The 15180-nt window shown below is 37.2% G+C and overlaps 1 protein-coding gene across 2 annotated transcripts in view; it reads left to right on the forward strand.

Annotated features, from left to right (window-relative positions):
- The window catches only part of PCDH11X (protocadherin 11 X-linked), a 731019-nt gene that overhangs the window by 74801 nt on the left and 641038 nt on the right, over positions 1-15180 (forward strand). For both annotated transcript variants that reach the window (XM_029241308.1, XM_029241309.1), the window contains one exon: positions 10164-12656. In XM_029241308.1, coding sequence (XP_029097141.1) covers positions 10164-12656 — 2493 coding nt within the window. The remainder of the gene's footprint in view (positions 1-10163; positions 12657-15180) is intronic.

Here is a 15180-nt window from a genome sequence, read left to right on the forward strand (position 1 = left end):
GCCCTCAAGTCCATTCTCTAGAACGTCTGCATCCTTATTCCTGTCTTGCCCATAGGTTTTCCATGACCTTTTTTTTTTCTTTTAGATTCTGTATATATGTGTGAGCATACGGTATTTGTTTTTCTATTCTGACTTAATTCACTCTGTATGACAGACTCTAGGTCCATCCACCTCACTACAAATAACTCAATTTTGCTTCTTTATATGGCTGAGTAATATTCCATTGTATATATGTGCCGAATCTTCCTTATCCATTCATATGTCGATGGACACTTAGGTTGCTTCTATGTCCTGGCTATTGTAAATAGAGCTGCAATGAACATTGTTGTACATGACTCTTTTTGAATTATGGTTTTCTCAGGGTAAATGCCCAGTAGTGAGATTGCTGGGTCGTATGGTAGTTCTATTATTATTTTTTTCAGGAACCTCAATGTTGTTCTCCATAGTGGCTGTATCAATTTACATTCCCACCAACAGTGCAAGAGGGTTCCCTTTTCTCCACACACTCTCCAGCATTTATTGTTTGTAGATGTTTTGATGATGGCCATTCTGACCAGTGTGAGATGATATCGCATTGTACTTTTGATTTGCATTTCTCTAATGATTAATGTTGAGCATTCTTTCATGTGTTTGTTGGCAATCTGTATATCTGCTTTGGAGAAATGTCTGTGTAGGTCTTCTGCCCATTTTTGGATTGCGTTGTTTGTTTTTTCTGATATTGAACTGCATGAGCTGAATATAAATTTTGGATATTAATCCTTTGCCAGTTGCTTCATTTGAAAATATTTTCTCCCTTTCTGAGGGTTGTCTTTTCATCTTGTTTATGGTTTCCTTTGCTGTGCAAAAGTTTTTAGGTTTCATTAGGTCACATTTATTTATTTTTGTTTTTATTTCCATTTCTCTAGGAGGCGGGTCAAAAGGCTCTTGCTGTGATTTATGTCATAGAGTGTCCTGCCTGTTTTCCTCTAAGAGTTTGATAGCGTCTGGACTTACATTTAGGTCTTTAATCCATTTTGACTTTATTTTTGTGTATGGTGTTAGGGAGTGTTCTAATTTCATTCTTTTACATGTAGCTGTCCAGTTTTCCCAGCACCACTAATTGAAGGGGCTGTCTTTTCTCCATTGTATATTCTTGCTTCCTTTATCAAAGATAAGGTGACCATATGTGCATGGGTTTATCTCTGGGCTTTCTATCCTGTTCCATTGATCTATATTTCTGTTTTTGTGCCAGTACCATACTGTCTTGATCACTGCAGCTTTATAGTATACTCTGAAGTCCAGGTACCCGATTCCTCCAGCTCCATTTTTCTTTCTCAAAATTACTTTCACTAATCGGGGTCTTTTGTGTTTCCATGCAAATTGTGTAATTTTTTGTTATAGTTCTGTGAAAAATGCCACTGGTAGTTTGATAGGGATTGAATTGAATCTGTAGATTGCTTTGGGTAGTAGAGACATTTTCACAATGTTGATTTTTCCAATCCAAGAACATGGTATATCTCTCCATCTATTTGTATCATCTTTAATTTCCTTCATCAGTGTCTTATAATTTTCTGCATACAGGTCTTTTGTCTCCTTAGGTATGTTTTTTCCTAGGTATTTTATTCTTTTTGTTGCAATGGTAAATGGGAGTGTTTACTTAATTTCACTTCCAGATTTTTCATCATTAGTGTATAGGAGTGCCAGAGATTTCTGTGCATTAATTTTATATCCTGCTACTTTACCAAATTCATTAATTAGCTCTAGTAGTTTTCTGGTAGCTTCTTTAGGATTCTCTATGTAAAGTATCATGTCATCTGCACACAGTGACAGATTTACTTCTTTTCCGATTTGGATTCCTTTTATTTCTTTTTCTCCTCTGATTGCTGTGGCTAAAACTTCCAAAACTTTGTTGAATAATAGTGGTGAGAGTGGGCAACCTTGCCTTGTTCCTTATCTTAGTGGAAATGGTTTCAGTTTTTCACCACTGAGGACGATGTTGGCTATGGGGTTGTCATATACGGCCTTTGTTATTTTAGGTATGTTCCCTCTATGCCTACTTGCTGGAGGGTTTTTATCATAAATGGGTATTGAATTTTGTCGAAATCTTTCTCTGCATCTATTGAGATGATCATATTGTTTTTCTCCTTCAATTTGTTAATATGGTGTATCACACTGATTGATTTGCGTATATTGAAGTATACTTGCATTCCTGGCATAAACCCCACTTGATCATGGTGTATGATCCTTTTAATGTGCTGTTGGTTTCTGTTTGCTAGTATTTTGTTGAGGATTTTTGCATCTATGTTCATCAGTGATATTGGCCTGTAGTTTTCTTTCTTTGTGACATCCTTGTCTGGTTTTGGTATCAGGGTGATGGTGGCCTCGTAGAATGAGTTTGGGAGTGTTCCTCCCTCTGCTATATTTTGGAAGACTTTGAGAAGGATAGGTGTTAGCTCTTCTCTAAATGTTTGCTAGAAATCGCCTGTGAAGCCATCTTGTCCTGGGCTTTCGTTTGTTGGAAGATTTTTAATCACAGTTTCAATTTCAGTGCTTCTGATTGGTCTGTTCATATTTTCTATTTATTCCTGGTTCAGTCTTGGCAGGTTGTGCATTTCTAAGAATTTGTCCATTTTATTGGCATATAGTTGCTTGTAGTAATCGCTCATGAATCCTTTGTATGTCTGCAGTGTCAGTTGTTACTTCCCCATTTTCATTTCTAATTCTATTGATTTGAGTCTTCTCCCTTTTTTTCTTGATGAGTTTGGCTAATGGTTTGTCAATTTTGTTCATCTTCTCAGAGAACCAGCTTTCAGTTTTATTGATCTTTGTTATCGTTTCCTTCATTTCTGATCTGATCTTTATGATTTCTTTCCTTCTGCTAACTTTGGGGTTTTTTTGGTTGTTCTTTGTCTAATTGCTTTAGGTGTAAGGTTAGGTTATTTATTCAAGATGATTCTTGTTTCTTAAGGCAGGTTTGTATTGCTATAGGCTTCCCTCTTGGAACTGCTTTTGCTGAATCCCATTGGTTTTGGGTCATCGCGTTTTCATTGTCATATTTTTCTAGGTATTTTTTGATTTCCTCTTTGATTTCTTCAGTGATCTCTTGGTTATTAAGTAGTGTAATGTTTAGCCTCCATGTGTTTGTAATTTTTACAGACTTTTCCTGTAATTGATATCTAGTTTCATAGGATTGTTGTCAGAAGAGATACTTGATACGATTTCAATTTTCTTAAATTTACCATGGCTTGATTTGTGACCCAAGATATGATCTATCCTGGAGAATGTTCCATGAGCACTTGAGAAAAATGTGTATTCTGTTGTTTTTGGATGAAATGTCCTATAAATATCAATTAAGTCCATCTTGTTTAATGTATCATTTAAAATTTGTTTCATATTTATTTTCCTTTTGGGTGGTCTGTCCATTCGTGAAAGTGGTGTGCTAATGTCCCCTACTATGATTGTGTTACTGTTGATTTTCCCTTTTATGGCTGTTAGTATTTGCCTTTTGTATTAAGATGCTCCTATGTTGGGTCCACAAATATTTACAATTGTTACATCTTCTTGGATTGATCCCTTGATCATTATGTAGTGTCCTTCTTTGTCTCTTGTAATAGTGCTTGTTTTAAAGTCTATTTTGTATGATATGAGGACTACTTCTCCAGCTTTATTTGATTTCCAATTGCATGGAATATCTTTTTCATCCCCTCACTTTCAGTCTGTATGTGTCCTTAGGTCTGAAGCGGGTCTCTTGTAGACAGCATATATATGGGTCTTGTTTTTGTATCCATTCAGCCAGTCTGTGTCTTTTGGTGGGAGCATTTAATCCATTCATATTTAAGGTAATTATCGATATGTATGTTCCTATTACCATTTTCTTAATTGTTTTGGGTTTGTTATTGTAGGTCTTTTCCTTCTCTTGTGTTTCCTGCCTACAGAAGTTCCTTTAGCATTTGCTGTAAAGCTGGTTTGGTTGTGCTGATTTCTCTTAGCATTTGCTTGTCTGTAAAGGTTTTAATTTCTCCATCAAATCTGAATGAGATCCTTGCTGGATAGAGTAATCTTGGTTTTAGTTTTTTCCCTTTCATCACTTTAAGTATGTCCTGCCACTCCCTTCCGACTTGCAGGGTTTCTCCTGAAGATCAGCTGTTAACGTTATGGGGATTCCCTTGCATGTTATTTGTTGTTTTTCCCTTGCTGATTTTAATATTTTTTCTTTGTATTTAATTTTTGACAGTTTGATTAATATGTGTCTTGGTGTGTTTCTCCTTGGATTTATCTTGTATCGGACTCTCTTTGCTTCCTGGACTCGATTAACTACTTCCTTTCCCATATTAGGGAAATTTTCAACTGTAATCTCTTCAAATATTTTCTCAGTCCCTTTCTTTTTCTCTTCTTCTTCTGGGACCCCTATAATTCGAATGTTGGTGCGTTTAATGTTGTCCCAGAGGTCTCTTAGACTGTCCTCATTTCTTTGCATTCTTTTTTCTTTATTCTGCTCTGCAGTAGGTATTTCCACTCTTTTATCTTCCAGGTCACTTATCCATTCTTCTGCCTCAGTTATTCTGCTATTGATTCCTTCTAGAGAATTTTTAATTTCATTTATTGTGTTGTTCATGATTGTTTGCTCTTTAGTTCTTCTAGGTCCCTGTCAAACATTTCTTGTATTTTCTCCATTCTCTCTCCAAGATTTTGGATGGTCGTTACTATCATTATTCTGAATTCTTTTTCAGGTAGCCTGCCTATTTCCTCTTCATTTGTTAGGTCTGGTGAGTTTTTACCTTGCTCCTTCATCTGCTGTGTGTTTCTTTGTCTTCTCATTTTGCTGAAATTACTGTGTTTGGTGTCTCCTTTTTGCAGGCTGCATGTTCGTAGTTCCCGTTGTTTTTGGTTTCTGCCTCCAGTGGCTAAGGTTGGTTCAGTGGGTTTTGTAGGCTTCCTGGTGGAGGGGACTAGTGCCTGTGCTCTGGTGGAGGAGGCTGCATCTTTTCTTTCTGGTGGGCAGGTCCACGTCTGGTGGTGTGTTTTGTGGTGTCTGTGACCTTATTATGATTTTAGGCAGCCTCTCTGCTAATGGGTGGTATTGTGCTCCTGTCTTGCTAATTGTTTGACATAGGGTGTCCAGCACTGTACCTTGCTGGTCGTTGAGTGGAGCTGTGTCTTGGCATTGAGATGGAGATCTCTGGGAGATTTTCGTCGTTTGATATTATGTGGAGCTGGGAGCTCTCTGGTGGACCAATTTCCTGAACTTGGCTCTCCCACCTCAGAGGCATAGCCCTAACGCCTGGATGGAGCACCAAGAGCCTGTCATCCACACGGCTCAGAAATAAATGGAGAAAAGAAGAAAGAAAGAAAGCAAAAGATAAAATTAAATTAAATTAAATTAAATGGTTTTAAAAATAAAAAACAAAAATAATTATTAAAACAATTTTAAGTAATTAAAAAAAAAGAAAGAAGAGAACAACCAAAGCAAAAAAATCAAATCCACCAGTGATAACAAGCACTGAAAACTACACTAAAAAAAAAGAAAAAAAAAAAAAAAAACAGACAGGCAGAACCCTAGGACAACTGGTAAAAGCAAATGTATACAGACAAAATCACACAGAAGCACATGCATGCACACTCACAAAAAGAGAAAAAGGGGGAAAAATATATATATATATATATATATTGTTGTTCCCAAAGTCCACCTCCTCAATTTGGGATGATTCATTCTCTATTCAGGTATTCCACAGATGCAGGGTACATCAAGTTGACTGTGGAGATTTATTCCGCTGCTTCTGAGGCTGCTGGGAGAGATTTCCCTTTCTCTTCTTTGTTCGCACAGCTCCTGTGGTTCAGCTTTGGATTTGACCCCGCCTCTCCGTGTAGGTCGCCTGAGGGCGTGTGTTCTTCACTTAGACAGGACGGGGTTAAAGGAGCAGCTGCTTCAGGGGCTCTGGCTCTCTCAGGCCAGGGGGACGGAGGGGTACAGAGTGCGGGGTGAGCCTGTGGCGGCAGAGGCTGGCATGACGTTGCACCAGCCTGAGGCATGTCGGGTGTTCTCCCGAGGAAGTTGCCCCTGGACCATGGGACAGTGGCAGTGGCGGGCTGCACAGGCTCCCTGGAGGGGAGGTGTCGATAGTGACCTGTGGTTGCACACAGGCTTCTTGGTGGCTGCAGCAGCAGTCTTAATGTCTCATGCCTGTCTCTGGGGTCCGAGCTGATAGCCACAGCTCACGCTTGTCCCTGGAGCTCCTTTAAGCAGCACTCTTAATCCCCTCTCCTCGTGCACCAGGAAATAAACAGGCAAGAAAAGTCTCTTGCCTCTTCGGCAGTTCCAGACCTTTTGCCAGACTACCTCCCATCTAGCTGTGGTGCACTAGCCCCCTTCAGGCTGTGTTCACGCCGCCAACCCCAGTCCTCTCCCTGGGATCCGACCGAAGCCCGAGCCTCAGCTCCCAACCCCCACCCATCCCAGTGGGTGAGCAGACAAGCCTCTCGGGCTGGTGAGTGCTGGTTGGCACTGATCCTCTGTGCAGGAATCTCTCTGCTTTGTCCTCTGCACCCCTGTTGCTGTGCTCTCCTCTGTGGCCCCGAAGCTTCCCCCATCCGCCACCCACAGTCTCCGCCCATGAAGGGGCTTCCTAGTGTGTGGAAACCTTTCCTCCTTCACAGCTCCCTCCCTCTCGTGCAGGTCCATCCTTATTCTTTTGTCTCAGTTTTTTCTTTTTTCTTTTGCCCTACCCAGGTACGTGGGGAGTTTCTTGCCTTTTGGGAGGTCTGAGGTCTTCTTCCAGCATTCAGTAGGTGTTCTGTAGGAGTTGTTCCACATGTAGATGTATTTCTGATGTATTTGTGGGGAGGAAGGTGATCTCCATGTCTTACTCTTCCGCCATCTTCATGCCCACTCTGAAATTTAAATATGTAAACTAGCAAGTCATTTGTAGAGCTCTAAATATCTGAGTGGGGGTGGTAGACACAAAATCCCCTGACCTGAACATAGATTTTTATTAAAGAAAATGTAACATCTTAGAACAGTCCAGTGCAATAGAACTTTGTGTAATAATGGACAAGTTCTATATCTGTGCTGTCCAATGCCATAGCCACTACTCAGATGTAGCTATAAGAACTGATATGTGGCTAGTGAGACTAAGGTACTGATTTTTTTATTTTATCTAATTATAATTAATTAAAATTTAAATGTAAATACTTGTGACTAATCGCTGTCATATTAGACAGAGCAGTCATAGAAGACAGAAGAGCAGTATGGACATTGTCCATTATCTTGTATGTATATCTCATTATCATCTTGAAAATTTGAAAAATCTATCTTTTAACATTACTGTCACGTCACATATAATAGTTAAGGACAGCAAACATGCTGTTCTTGGGTTTTTCAGGTGTCATAACCCTGCATTCATTTGCTTGGGAAAGCAAAGGTCAATGCAAAATTCAGGCAAACACATAAGACTAAGCTCTAAATATACAAACACAAAATACATAAACATAAATGAATAAAATTAAAAATTAAAACTAGCATATTCTTTTCCCCAGATGTATTATAGTCATAAATTGGATAATTGAGTCTGAAACTCAAGACCTTAAGTTATTCACTTGTTGTTTTTAAGCTATATTATATATGCTAGTTCCCCCTTATATAACCTCTAATAATTCTTTATAATCTACTTTTATAGCCCTTATTAAAAATGTAATTATTTTCAATTAACATAAATCTATTAGTATCAACATCAGTAGATACTTAGATTGCTATTGATTTTCCCTCATCTTAGCTAAAATTTAATTTCCATTACATTAGCAAAATATTTTTACTTACCACCATATCGCCAGTGCCTAGAAGAATGCTGTGACCATATTAGCCACTGAATATTGGCATGCCAAGAATTAACAAAATTGTATTAAATGCCATGGATTTCTGTGAAGTTCAATTCAGAAGCTATTTTTTCTACCCATAGGTGAGACATTCCAGATTTGAACCTTCCTAAAAGCCTTTTGAAATATCATTACAAAAGTAAAATTATCATTAATCACTGTTTACCTAAATCAAATTATAATAGTAAATACTGTATGTATATTTAATATTATTGTTGTAAAATTATTTTTTTCTTAAAATATATTTGCTAATTTTCACACTTGTAGATAGGTATTACATGAAAAATATTTTCCTTGGCAAAGAAAATGCAAATTGTTTATTGGTTTATATAAGTAAAATATTAATAGAATGCTCATTTTAGTTTATGAATTAAAACTAAGATTAATACACATTGGTTACCTTGTAGGAAATTTTTTTTAATTACATTGAAGCAAAATGATGATTTTAATTAATATTTCTGAAATGCCACCTTAAATTTCATAATAAACATTTAATTCTTCCATCAAGATATATTATGGTCTGGATTTGAATAAAAGAGTAGGTGAATCTAAACACACACAAAAAATCCAAAAAAATGCAGAAATATCTTCAAGCAATTCATGAGGAAAAATGTAGTTGTACTTAAGTACTGTACTAGATTTTATGTAAACAATTATAACACTTTGATAAGTTATAAAAGATAATATGACCATATAATCTCACCATATATTCTAGTGGTCCCTGAAAACCTGATATCGTTCATTGGTTTCTAACATTTAGGATCTTATTTTAGAAACTGGTATGACAGAACAATGAGAAAAAACCCTCAGATGCTCTCCTGTTCTTTCAGGACAGAGCACATAGATGAGATCTCAATAACTGATCTTCAGCACATGTCAGCAACTTTTATGTTAAAAAATATATTGAAGAATTAAAATTGTAATGTGTGGTTATGTGTGTGTGTGTGTGTGCGCACTCGTGTACGTGTGTACGTAAGGGTTTATAAATCACCCATGTACTAGGAATCTTAAGATCTTCTGATCTTCACAGCCTCCAGTACCTTTCTATCTATTCATTTCTGTCAAAGTGCTACAGGTAACACTGGCTAGAACTGCACCTGAGAGCCAGTGAATTCTACTCCTCAATCAGCTATCAAGATCACTGTTTGTCTGTGTAGGGCTTATCTTATTGTAGTTCAGAGAAGGGACTTTAAAATTTTTTATTTTCTATTGATAAATTGGACTTTATCAAAATTATTTGACTATTTTAAAGACTTATACAAGAGTATGAGATCCTCTGTGTGCTGATAAACAATAGCACTTAACAGAGCCCAAGCACTTTAAGAATTTTACAGTTTTATATTAATTGAACCACTTCCTTGAGGGTTTTGAGGGAAGCCAGAACCAGAGGAAACTGATTTTAAACATTCCCATAATCTGACTTTATAGGCATAAAGAAAATATAGGTACTGTTCCTATAGCTATATTTTCCAATTTGACATTTTGGTATGTTAGTTTCAGTCCATTGTGCGTGCTCATTAAAAAAAAAATTAGAAGTTAAATAACATTGTTCTGTTAATCTCCAAAAAAATGTCTTTCTTTTTTGGCCAGGCCTCATGGCTTGCAGGATCCTAGTTCTCCGACCAGGGATTGAACCTGGGCTCCGGCAGTGAAATCACCGAGTTCTAACCACTGTACCACCAGGGAATTCCCAGAAATTTCATTTTTAACACCTGTTTCTATAGGGGAAATAAAGAAAGTCTGTGTATTTTACACAAGGTTTTATTCTTATCAGAGTTTGCATATTTTCTCCCTCTGCCAAAGTTATTAGCTGTATTTATTAGATGTGATATACGCACTTTTGTCTTGGATAAAGATTTTATACTTGATTGTTACTTCTGGTGGTGAAAAGGTGTCCTAGACAACTGAAACTTACAGTAAGATATTTTAATTCATTTGGAGTAACCATTTTTAATTCACTTATAAGTTCATTCACCATGTGAAACTTAGTGATAATTCTTTTTAAAATTCTACATACTTCTTCATTTTGAAATCTTTAATAGTTCACATAAATGTTACATTTATCACCACAAAGTGCTACAACCTGAAAAGCGCTTAGAACATCTTCTAGCACAACTCTAATTTCACAAATGTATAGAGATGTTAAGCATCTTGTTTGTGGTGACAATATTAGTTACTGATGAAGTTGGGACTTAGAACTCAAGTCTCTGGCACTTATTTCTGAGTTGAGCCTATGTCATATGACTTCAAGGAATTGAAAACTGGTCTCATTAAATAATAACATAAGCTAAAATGTTTCCTTCTATGTTTTCCAGGGTCAAAGTATTTTTGGGCTTGATGTTACTGAAACACCAGAAGGAGAGAAGATGCCACAATTGATAGTTCAAAAGGAGTTAGATAGGGAAGAGAAAGATACATATGTAATGAAAGTAAAGGTTGAAGATGGTGGCTTTCCTCAAAGATCCAGTACTGCCATTTTGCAAGTCAGTGTTGCTGATACAAACGATAACCGCCCAGTCTTCAAGGAGAATGAGATTGAAGTCAGTATACCAGAAAATGCTCCTGTAGGTACTTCAGTGACACAACTTCATGCCACAGATGCCGACATAGGTGAAAATGCCAGGATTCACTTCTATTTCAGCAATCTAGTCTCCAACATGGCCAAGAGGCTATTTCACCTCAACTCCACCAGTGGACTTATCACAATCAAAGAACCACTGGATAGGGAGGAATCACCAAACCACAGATTACTGGTTTTGGCAAGTGATGGTGGATTGATACCAGCAAGATCAATGGTGCTAGTAAATGTTACAGATGTCAATGATAATGTCCCATCAATTGACATAAGATATATCATCAATCCAATCAATGGCACCGTGGTTCTTTCAGAAAATTCTCCACTCAACACAAAAATTGCGCTCGTAACTGTGACAGATAAGGATGCTGACCTTAATGGTAGGGTGACGTGCTTTACAGATCATGAAGTCCCTTTCAGGTTGAGGCCAGTATTCAGTAATCAGTTCCTCCTAGAGACTGCTGCATATCTTGACTACGAGTCCACAAGAGAATATGCTATTAAATTACTGGCTGCAGATGCTGGCAAACCTCCTTTGAATCAATCATCCATGCTCCTCATCAAAGTAAAAGATGAAAATGACAACGCTCCAGTTTTCACTCAGCCTTTCATAAGTCTTTCTGTTCCTGAGAATAACTCTCCTGGCACCCAGTTGACAAAAATAAGTGCAATGGATGCAGACACAGGGCATAATGCTGAGATAAACTACCTGCTTGGCATTGATGCTCCATCTGAATTCAACCTGGATCGTCGTACAGGCATTCTGACTGCAGCGAAGAAACTGGATAGAGAAAAACAGGAAAAATATTCATTCACAGTTCTGGCAAAAGATAACGGGATGCCACCTTTAATAACCAATGCCACAGTCTTAGTGACTGTTCTTGATCAGAATGACAACAGTCCAATTTTCACTCACAATGAGTACAACTTCTATGTCCCAGAAAACCTTCCAAGACATGGCACAGTAGGACTAATCACTGTAACTGATCCTGATTATGGAGAAAATTCTGCAGTCACTCTCTCCATTTTAGACGCAAGTGATGATTTCACCATTGATCCACAGACTGGTGTCATCCGACCGAATATTTCCTTTGATAGAGAAAAACAAGAATATTATACTTTCTATGTAAAGGCTGAGGATGGTGGTAGGGTATCACGTTCTTCAACTGCCAAAGTCACCATAAATGTGGTTGATGTCAATGACAACAAACCAGTTTTTGTTGTCCCTTCTTCGAACTACTCCTTTGAATTGGTTCTGCCATCCACTAATCCAGGCACAGTGGTCTTCACGGTAGTTGCTGTTGACAATGACACTGGTATGAATGCAGAGCTTCATTACAGCATTGTAGGAGGAAACACAAAAGGTCTGTTTATGATTGACCAAACAACAGGCAACATTACACTGAAGGAGAAATGTGTCCCTGCAGACCTTGGTTTACACAAACTGGTAGTCAAAGTCAAGGACTTAGGACAACCTGATTCTCTCTTCAATGTTGTAAATGTTAATCTATTTGTGAATGAGTCAGTGACCAATGCTACACTGATTTATGAATTGGTGCGCAAAAACATTGAAACACCAGTGACCCAAAGTATTGAGACATCTGATACATCCTCACCATCCAGTGACTATGTCAAGATTGTGGTTGCCATTGTTGCAGGCACCATAACTGTCATCCTTGTTATTTTCATCACTGCTGTAGTAAGATGCCGCCAATCACCACACCTTAAGGCTGCTCAGAAAAACAAGCAGAATTCCGAATGGGTTACTCCAAACCCAGAAAACAGGCAGATGATAATGATGAAGGAAAAGAAGAAGAAGAAGAAGCATACCCCTAAGAACTTGCTGCTTAACTTTGTTACTATTGAAGAAACTAAGGCAGATGATGCTGACAATGATGGAAACAGCGTCACACTAGACCTTCCCATTGAACTGGAAGAGCAAACCATGGGCAAGTACAACTGGGGCACTACACCTACTACTTTCAAGCCTGACAGCCCTGATTTGGCCCGGCACTACAAATCTGCCTCTCCACAGCCTGCCTTCCAGATCCAGCCGGAAACTCCCCTGAATTCAAAGCACCACATCATCCAGGAACTGCCTCTTGATAACACCTTCGTGGGCTGTGATTCCATCTCCAAGTGTTCCTCCAGCAGTTCTGATCCCTACAGCGTTTCTGAGTGCAGCTATCCAGTGACAACTTTCAAGACCCCTGTGTCTGTACACACCAGACTGGTAGGTAATCCAAGTTTCTAAGTAACCTTTCTAATTTTATATTTTTTAATTATTTTCAGTTGAAGTAGGACTTTACAGAATCTACTGACTCAACATGGGATCAAAATGATCGTGTTCTGCAGAAGTATCTGAATAGATATATGGATTCATTTTAAGTTTGGTAGAAAATCAGAACAAAATGACTCCTGATTGGAGGAAAATTGGGTGAGGAATGATGATTATAATAGGGACAGTGTTGTCTGTAGATGGCAGTATGACACTTCTTGCTAGAGAATATACTGGAAAAACTCCAAAATAAAGGGTCATGGCACTGTCCTCAGTACAATTGTGTGCATGAGGATCAACACAGTCATGGCTAGATACATCACAGTAAAGCCTCTTAGAATCTGATAAACAGGTCTTAATACTTAATGGTATTGAGACTTCCAGCTTCACTTGGGAAAATCTGTGTCTACCCAAGATAATCAAATAGCATAAAGATATCCCCCCTACCCACCATTCCCCCAAACCCCCACAATGAAAAGAGAGTGTCAATTCTAGATTAGGAACTCACCATTATTCTGGTTCATAAATCTGTATTAACACAATGTAGCAAGAATGGGATTAGGAAAATGAACTCATGCTACTCACTCTCACCTTCAAGCCAGAGAATGAAATATATATGAGATCTCTACTTTAGATATCCATTTGAGTATTTGCATATTCATGCAAGGTATTAAGAACCCTTCAGGAGACATTCTTAAGAGATAATGACTTTTTGAAAATGAAATATTATTGCTTTCTCTAATGGGCCTGAAGGAAACTATGCACATATTAAGACCCAAGATATCTGTATACAATAATTTAAAACCCATTAAATTTATGAAAACAAGAGTTTATACAGTCTTTTTTATCTGTATTCCATGGAGAAATGAATTAAAATATATCTAGAAATTCATAACTAAAGTAAATGATTTAAGTATTTTTATTTCCTTAATAAAGTCAAGTGATAGAATTTATCTACATTTTTTCTCTGGAAGTCATGCAGCATGTTGATTTTATCATTTCGTCTGTGTTACTCTTAAGAAGGTCTTCATATCAGTTTCAGTGAATAAAACTTTTGAAACCTATTTAGGCTTAATTAAATAGTAGTAATGTGAAAGTCAGAATAGGTTTCCTCTCACCAAAGTTAGAGATATTAAAGAAGTCTATCAGGATTCAAAATAACAGTGAAAATAATTTACCATAATTTAGGAAATGCTTTTAAGAATTGAGGTCACTCATGGATTTGCATAGTTAAATTATACAATAACGTTAACCTTTCTCTCTTAATCACACAGTGAAAGTAAGATACTAATTCAGTTGTGGGTGCATTTTTGTTACAATAGGTTCATAATTATGCTATCGCAAATGGTAAAATAGAGCCCTACTCTCTTTGTGGCGAGTTTCTGTTATGCTTTGAATGAGTTTATAGGGCAGTGGTTACTTCTACAGTTTACATGAGCCTCATGGTTTCTGACCAAGGTGGATCTTAAATGGGTGGCAAACGTAACAGATGCCGAATATCTCATCATGGTATGTTTTTGTTTTTATTTAACTATTAAAAAGGGTGCTCTCATTTTCTAATTCTCATTGCTATCATTCGGTTTTTTGGAAACATTTCTCAACAGAAAAGTATTCTTTATGAATAGCACTTTATGTGTGTTGTATATCCTAATAGCACTTTTCCCAGGGCTAAATTTGTGACTCACTTAAAAATCTATACAAAGGGTGGGGTTTGTGAATTACTTTTGCAGAGCATCATTTTTAATAGATTGGCTTGTGAAGTTAGAAGAGCAAATTCTGGTTTCAACTGTTTTTGAAAGCATGGAGATGTTTTAAGAGCTAGACTTATTTTACATGAGGACATGAACATACAGTAAGTAAGGCATAGATGAAGGAAAATATTGAAGTGTTTTCCAAATATCTTCCTCTTTTATTGTTTTTTTTGGTATTTTGTAATCCTGAGAAAGTCAATAAAATTAATAACTTTTTCATTCGGGTATTTTATTTTATTTAGTTAAGAAATTTTTTCCTAAACACAGAACAGTAACTTCATGAGATAGGCAAAATAAGGAAAGTAAATGCTAATGAGAATAAATTCTTGGCTATCATTCGGTTTTTATTAGCTAAAAGGAGTATCTTAGAATCAGTGGGTTCTCAGATGACTTATTCTATTTTTTCTCATCTTAAAAAAATAGGTAAATTGTATATTTTATGTCATTGGTTCACAGAAGTTTCAGATTAATTACTAAATATCTTCTGGACATGAATTCGTGAACTTAGGCAGACTAATGTGATACTAAAAATAATTTGAATCCTTGTATTTTGTACTACATTTGCAATGTTCTTCACCCTTTCTGTATACGCTTCAATTTCTGATTAACACCAGGAGAGGCATCTTATATTCAGTGATGTTGCAGAATGCGAAAAAGTTAAGTGAGCACTGAAACTCGTGTATTTATAAAAATTCAAATACAGTAGGTGTCTTCTTTTTAAAGAAACA

This window comes from Monodon monoceros, unplaced genomic scaffold (assembly GCF_005190385.1).
Source record: "Monodon monoceros isolate NGI ecotype Baffin Bay Population unplaced genomic scaffold, NGI_Narwhal_1 Super_Scaffold_22, whole genome shotgun sequence".
NCBI lineage: Eukaryota > Metazoa > Chordata > Mammalia > Artiodactyla > Monodontidae > Monodon > Monodon monoceros.